The following is an 8317-nucleotide window of genomic DNA, read 5'->3' on the forward strand; positions in this document are numbered from 1 at the left end:
AAATATCTATAAGGTCCTTGACAACAAATTGATGTACTTTGATCCAAGAATGTGAGGCAGCATGCTGAAGAAATGTCAGCTCGCAGACCTGTTCTCACCACAGTTACCATATGCATTCCCCAGAGATTCTTGCAACCCCTAATGATATGAATTAATGTAATTATTTTTGGATTAGATTGTGTTTGAAATTTTTCATCAATATTTCAGATCACACTCTGATCCAAAACGTTGACACAATTGTTTCTGGATTAGAATGTGTTGATATTTTTCATCAACATTTCAGATAACACTCCGCGATCCAAAACATTGATGAAAAAAATCTCTAACACAATCTAATCTTGAAACAATTGTAATAATTGACATGAATTACTTTAAGAACTTAAACAATCAACCCAATCTTTCAGAATTAGTGCTGTAACACCCTGGTACAATATCAACAGTGTCAAAGTAATGTGAATAATGTGAATAATGAAGTTCATTGTTTACAAACTAACAAATATTGGTTATGGCAAATATATTTACAGCATATCCACTAAGGTAATGCTGCTGATTAAGATACAGTAACCTGTCCTGTTTACTTCTGGGCATTGCAATTGAGTCATAGTCACTACGACCAAAAGACCATTTGGTCCACAAATATTAATATACATTCATTTCAACTTGAGAAAAAAACCATACAATTTTTTGTAAGAGCTAAAGTATTTCTTAAAGAAATTGGCAGCAGTGAAGGAAACAAAATCTCTATAATGTTTCGCTTGCTTACCAGCCATGCAAACTGGTGGTTGTGCTGTAATCCTGTATTTCAATTCGTAAATATATAGAGGATGGTTGTGCGGCCATTACACTATATTGTACAGATTTTTCGAGCATGTAAACTGTAATTTATATGGCTCTACCTGAAAAATTGAAATTTTGCCATCTTTGAAGTCCAAAACCTGCCTGCATGCTTATTCTCTTGAACAAATTATAATCAAACTGTAAGCATGTCTTAAATTGATTATTTTCCTCATAGAATAAGAACTAAAAAATTGAGGAATTTTGGGTTCCTGCCTTGTTTGCATTATGGGTAGTTGGAGGTTTCATAAAGTGTTGAAAAATATCCTGTCTGTGCCTCCAATCTTCAAATAAAATATTATTATCAAGTCTTTTTGCTGGTTTAAGTTTTTTTGAATGTAGAGAAAAAATATAGGCCATTTTTCAATTAATGCTTTTCACTGACGTGAACAATTCCCAAAAAGATTAACGCTGACCTGGGTTGTACGTTGACCTAGCTATTGCTGCTCCAATCCCACGTCCTTTTTCCTGAATGTGAAGCAGATATGTACAAGTTCACTATTTATTGTAATGAAGGGTACTTGCTATGATGATAGACATGATATTTTACATGTAGATAGTGCATGAAATTTTGAGTATTAAAAAATAAACTTCATTTTTACTTTCTGGCTTCCAACAAGATTTTCATTTATGATGATTAGATTGCACTTGGAATCCACCGTGTCCCTCCTTTTCCCAGAGTATGGAGAAGCTCACTGGCATGTTCCACACCCGACTTAATGGTGATTGGCAATCTTAGATGTTAAATCTCTTTAATGGCTTTAACTACAATCTCCATTTGCATTCCTCGACTACCCTTAACCAAAACAACATCACCCTTATTAAGTTTTTTCCTGATTTGTAAGGCAAGAGATTCTGAATTTAGGGCACTCAGAGTGCATAACTCAGAAGATGCCATGTCCACAACATTAACTGCTTCCATAAAATGCAAGCCAGCAACTCCTAATAGTTGAATACCTATTTCTTGACATATTTTTAAGATATCTGCATGGGCTTTTTTGCCAGATATTCCAAGTTCAAACATGTCTCCAAGAAGAGCCACTTTTCTACCTTTGCATTCTACAGAATGAAGAATATCAAGTGCTGCAACCATGCTCATTGGATTTGCATTGTAAGTGTCATTTATAATTGTGATTCCATTTTCAAAAGTTTCCATGCTTAACCGCATATTAACTGGGCTAAACTTTGACAAAGCTTTACCAACTTGGGTTAATGAAACCCCAAGTGAAACTGCCACTGCAGCAGCTGCACATGCATTCATACCTAGGTGTTGCCCAGGACTGGGAATTTCAAAAACTACTCTTGAGTTTGATTGTTGACAACATTCAACCCCTTCTGAGTCCCTGGATTCTGTTACTGATTTCTTGTGTTGCAAGTTATCCTTCTCTAGTTCAACATTTGCAGAGGAACAATGCTCTAGGGTAACCTGAATTGCATGGCCTCCTTGAATAGATTTTGCGGCTATCAGTCGCACATCACAACCCAACTTGCTCCCAAAGAGAACCTGTCATTCAATTAAAAGATAATCAAATCACAACAGTAAACATGCTTAAATAGAACAGAAAAGAAGCACAAAACTAAGAAAAGCAATACTCCGAGAAATATAGATTCTTGTGGAGTTCAGTATAGTGAAAAATAAACAAGCTACATTTTATCAATTGACACCTACAAAGCAATCTAGTTTTGAGAAAACGAATGCAAATTAAAGAAAAAATATTGAGGGCTAACAAGAAAAGGATTGAGAGAAACGAGTAATGAATTGGATCCTGAAAACTACGAACTGCCTGGTAGGGTATAAAATACGTAGGAATTCAAAGATTATTAGCATCTCAAATGGAAAAATAAATAAAAAAGGCAATTTTTTAATGCAGAATAAATTCTAAAGCATCAGCATGTGTCTCAAGACGAGTGTCAGTGAAAAAAAAAAAACCAATCTTTAAGTGGTAAAAGCGTATAGAAAAGCTGATCATCTTTCCTCTCTTTTCGCAGATACGCAGAGGAACCTGCCACACAATATATTGAAATTTTCAAAACACGCATACAGAAATCACTGTGTTATATCAACTTTTCTTCACCAATGTTTAAAATCTAACTATAGACTCCTCTTCAAGGGCGAACTGGAATATTGAAATTGATAGGTTTGCTGATGTCTTAGGTTTAATTTGTACCAAGAGGCACATTCTATACCCCACATCAGCTTGGACTTTTGGTGTGTGCAGCTGGATGAACGGATGGCTGAGAAGGATAATTGCAACACATGATTAGTCTGTGGTTGAGATTAAGTAGCTTCCTAAAGATTCCTCCTGTTCGGCAAAGGCATATGATATAAAATATACAGATTTCTCAGAAGACATAACATAGATCTATTTTCACACCACAAAATAATATTGCAAGCATGCTTAGATTGACTAAAGATCCACTTGAACCAAAATTGGGATGTTGTTGCATTGACTGTGTCTAGGTCCATCCTCACATTAAGGAAGTTGGGAGACCGTTTCAACAAAAGATTAATGAAAATTGTGCTGATATTAATCACGACTACATTAAGAGCTCAGCATTATCAGAACGTGCGCATTTTTATCTCATGACATTAATCTTGAAAAGGAATTTTTTTGGTGAAGTGAGCAATGCATGAAAAAAAACAGAGGGCAGCTATAGAATATAGCAAAGCATCCTAATTTAACCTCAATAGGAAAAAGGGACGAGAACATAGTAATTCTTGGAAAGTGGAAACCCAATATTCATATGATCAAAAGAAAACAACCAATATTTATAAATATAACTAATGCCTCATGTACAACTATATAATAATGTTGCCAGGCAATAATTAATGCCTCATATTATAATATGGGTTATCCATATAAGAAGTCTGTCCGTAATCTTAGCATTCAATCATCATATTGATAGACCACACAATGTGATCCAAAACGTCAATCCTTTCAGTCATGGATTTTTATAAAACAGTGTTCTCTTTAGACATTAAAGATTTATAACTTTCAATAATACAAAATAAAAATGAGACAACTATAAACAGTGTTTTTTCTGAGATTTGGTGAGGGGGGAACCAGATTACCAATACATAAAAGATAAGATTTGAATTCTACAATACAAATAAATTAAAATTACTCAAAAAAAGAGTTTAAACAATTCAATGTACCCTCTGGAAAGCATTGCTTAAGGATTTCTTATTGTGGGTTGCTTCCAATGCTTTAGTAGTTTAACGTTGACTTAAATATTATCTTAAACAGGGCTCTTAGTTGGCATTCAATAAAACTTTTACCACCATTAGTTTGCTGACCAGTTTCCATTCAACAGACCTGAATTTTGTTTATGGCTCTGTTATATTCCTTGCTTCTAACCAGTGAGGCCCTCCTCTCTACATTCTTTCATTTGTATAACAAAATGGATGCCACGGCGTTGATGTTTATTATTTTGTTTGTGAATGAACTTTCATTCAACTGGAGTTCGTCTGAGCAACAAGTATTCCCATTTTCTTTGCAAATGAACTGTAATCACATTTGACAAATTCAAGCAGGCGAGTGCTATCAAATTAGCTTCACTATATTTGGAGGGCTAGCTGGATTGCTCACTCTCCTCACTACTCTGTGTGAGAAGGCTTGAGTTAAATCACAAGCTCACTGCAAGCCCTCCATGTTTTCTATTGACTGTTTAAAAGCTACAGGCATGGGAAGATGCCCTGACATTTCCAAGATGCCAGGGCATGCCTAACTTTCACAGAAAATAAGGGGACATCCTAATTTTCAAAGGAAAAAAGGGTACAGAGAGGGTAAGGGGGCCCGGGGAGCATCTCAACCACATCCCTAGAATGTCAAGATATCGAGGATGGGTGTCTAGGCCCCGTGGACAAGTCCCTGGGAACACTGAATATAACACATGTAGTTGATGTAGTGATATTTTTATTAGTCATCATATAGATCTAAACAACATAATATGGCAAATTGTGAGATAAAAGATCTGTTTGGGAGAAAAAATAAATTGCATAGATCTTTAGATGAGGGTAAAATGGTGTGATAAAAGATATGACTGGGATAAAACATAACTCTAAATAAAAATATATGATGTTCGCAAAAACCACCCGTGTACACAGAACTAAGAACTGGTAAAGGTATACAGGGTTGGAATGTTTTGAATAGAGGTCATTTATCTTTAGAGTTGGCTCACAGGTTGGATCAGTTGGTTGAAGATGATAGGGTTGTGTAATGTTTTGCCCACTATTGGCCTGGTCGCCCTTCTTTCTCTGTAATTCTATTTGTGTTTAATGAATTTTACTCCTCCTCTTTATAGTAAGAACTGGTAAAGGTATGTTTAAATATAAACACATTTTCAATGCTCCCTACTGAAAATATGAAAAAGAAAAAAGGAGAAAATACAAAATATTAGTGCCAAACCACTTGAATATGTTAACAAATATCAATACGCCTGATGCTTGTGTCCTCAAGATTGACCCAATATATGATTGGAAGTTAGGACTAGCAAGGATCAATCTTAAATAAGGGTCTGAAACATGCCACGACGTATCCAATCTTGAAACGCAAATCCTGCCACCACTTAGTGTAAGCATATTTGGTTTGACACCTCGAGTGTTTTAGATACCTTATGGCACGTACAAGTTTCATATAATGATGGATCTGTGCTTGTATATAGCACTTCCCAAATGTTCTTACACTGTCGAGATTCGAAACATCGCGTTTAAATAGAACTATGTCCAGCTGATCAAAGTCTCCTAGTCAACAGCTGCATAGAGTTGGCCACAATGCTCCATTGTTGAAATTTTCTACATAAATTAAAAGACACTATCCTGATCAGCCATCTATGCTCTTTAAATATTTGAACATACTTCTGAGTTGCTTATATGCCTGGAATCATTCTTCTTTCTCAATATCCTTCCAAGATACTTCTAATTCCAAGCTTCGTGCTGCTCTTTTTGATGGACATGTCAAAACTATGGGTTGCTCCTTTTGTTATTATAGAACTGTATAACTTGAGCTTGCAATCAAGTTACACATCACAAAGTACTTGGTCTTCCAATTCTTCACAATTTTTCATCTAATGTATCTGTGATATAACTGGGAGGCAGATTGAAATATCAGATATAAAGCACTGGCCATGTTAATTTGAGAATCAAATTTGATATTTTTTAAAGAGGTATTCGATTGATCTAGTAATTGCTTATGAGCCTTCTAATTCTTTTAAATCTTATCTAGTAGATCCATGATATAACTGAGAGGCGGTTTGCATTACCAAATATGAACGAGTGGAATTGACAGTTAAATGGATCCAGTTCAATATTTCCAAACCAGGTGATCATCCAGGCGAAACAAAAATTACTACTGGGTCTTCTAATTCTACACGAGTTATAAGTAATTGACCACTGATACAACTGGAAGGCAGTTTGAAATACTGAATTTGAGCCATTGAACATGCCAGTTGAATGGATCGAACTCAATTATTTCAAGCCAGGCAATCCCGATTCTGGATGACCCGGGAACTACTCTTGAACCTTCAATTTTTTTACGAGATTCATATAATATGTCTGTGATATCAATGTAAGGCTGTTTCGAAGTACAAATATGAACCACCAGATATACCAGTCTAATGAATCCAATTTGATATTTTGAAACCTGGTGATCAAGGTGATCAATGAACTACTCCTAATCATAGGAGAAACCACACCAGCCCTGCAAACGGTAAATCCCAACACTCGCTTCTGGATAGAAGGGTTCCCCCACCAAAATGTGTCTGGCTTCTAAGAACGGATACCTTTCAAGAACTCTACTTCATAAAGTGTAATTATTATATTTACATTGAATTTGACATTTCCCTACAAAATAAAACTAAATTAAGAAGAAAAAGCAGTCCATACTCTTTGCACCCCATCTGGAAGGTGAAGGGCCATGACCAAAGGATCATCAGCATTTAATATACATATATCCCCGGACCTCGCCTCCAGAAAAATCTCGCCTTTAGCCCTCCCAATCTCCTCCAAGCTTGTGAAGTTCTCCATATGAGCAGGACCCACATTGAGCACCACTCTCACACAAGGCTCTGAAATCCTAGCCAGCTCCTGAATCTCTCCCGAATGATTCATCCCCAATTCCAAAACACAGGCTTTGGAATGCATTGGCATTGATATAAGAGTCAGAGGTACACCGATATGATTATTCTGATTACCTGATGTCTGATGAATGTGACCCAGAGACTCCAGGACAAGGGCAATCATGGCCCTTGTCGTGGTCTTTCCTGTACTTCCTGTAATACCCACAACAGGACCTTTAAATTTCTTCCTTGCTGAGGAACCTAATTTGTGTAGGGCTGTCAAAGTATTTTCCTCAACTTTCACGAAACCCCTCGGCCAGTTTTCACAAACCCTGTTTCCTACTACACCTGCACAGCTCTTAGCCAATGCAGATTGTAGAAATTGATGGCCATCAAATCTGGGGCCTGTAAGGGCAAGAAACCATTGACCAGGTTTAATGTTTCTGGTATCTGTGCATATGCTTCCAGGCGGACCTGCTTTAATAACCTGTCCTCCTGTTGCTTCAGCTATTTCTGTTGCAGTCAAGACAATACCCAGTTGGCTTTGTTCATCCAACAATCGTTCAAAAATGGAATAGGCGGGTTCTTTACATTTGAAGCTCTCTGCCGATGAAAACCCAGATGCTGATAAAGGCGAAGGAGATTGACCCACATTCCAAATTGCGTAGGACCTTCTGTATCGAGCACCATTGTGATCAATCCTCGATATGGGTGTGTTTTTATGCCACTTACTAAGCTTTCTAAGCCGATCAAAGGGAAATGCTGTGGCATGATGTATACCTCCTTGAACACTCTGAAAACAGGAAGGGTGAACAGACATGCGCGAACTCCAGCAACAGCTCCAGTTTTTAAAAGTATGTCCGATCAAATTCAACCTCTATGTGAAGTCACTTTGTAAGCGAGGATGTTCTAGAAGTATAAGTAGGTCTAGGGTTCTCTTTCGAAGGCTGTAAAAACTGAAACAGCCCAAAGCCTATACACCCAATTCCAAAGGTATTCAATATAACTAGCAATTGCACCTTAGTGTGCACATGCCCCTTAGTGTGCAATGGGTGTGCAATGGGTACACGCCAAATAGGTGTGGAAGGTCAATAGAGAGAGATAGGGATAGAAAGGGGGAGAGTTAGAGTAGCGTAGAGCATGAGTGAGGATGATAAAGATAGTGATAGAGATGGAGATGGAGGAGATAAATATATTAAGAAGAAGAGAATGTAAGAGGGAGATAATATTGTAGATAAAGATAGATATAGGAAGTGATATACAAAGAGGGAGAGGGGGAGAGATATAGAGGTATAGATATAGTGATAGAGATGGAGAGGATAAAGGGATGGAGATGGAAGAGATAAATATTTTGAGAGGAAGAGAATGTGAGAGGGAGAGAATAATATAGATAAAGATATATATAGGAAGTGGTATATAGTAAGGA

General features: G+C 36.9%; 1 protein-coding gene across 2 annotated transcripts; it reads right to left on the reverse strand.

The window, feature by feature from the left end:
* Positions 1 to 477: 477 nt before the first annotated feature.
* Positions 478 to 7873, reverse strand: LOC131056350 (uncharacterized). 2 transcript variants are annotated; one of them, XR_009108615.2, is made up of 3 exons: positions 6719 to 7873; positions 1437 to 2338; positions 478 to 1302 (listed from the first exon to the last, which is right to left on the reverse strand). XR_009108615.2 is itself a non-coding variant. In XM_057990703.2 (2 exons), exons 1-2 carry the CDS (start codon positions 7709 to 7711, stop codon positions 1577 to 1579), a joined length of 1755 nt encoding a protein of 584 aa, XP_057846686.2. In that variant the 5' UTR covers positions 7712 to 7873; the 3' UTR covers positions 478 to 1576. The 2 variants fall into 2 exon arrangements, 1 of the variants encoding a protein (XP_057846686.2); XM_057990703.2 differs by having other exon boundaries at positions 478 to 2338.
* Positions 7874 to 8317: the final 444 nt, after the last annotated feature.

Source organism: Cryptomeria japonica, chromosome 7 (assembly GCF_030272615.1).
Source record: "Cryptomeria japonica chromosome 7, Sugi_1.0, whole genome shotgun sequence".
NCBI lineage: Eukaryota > Viridiplantae > Streptophyta > Pinopsida > Cupressales > Cupressaceae > Cryptomeria > Cryptomeria japonica.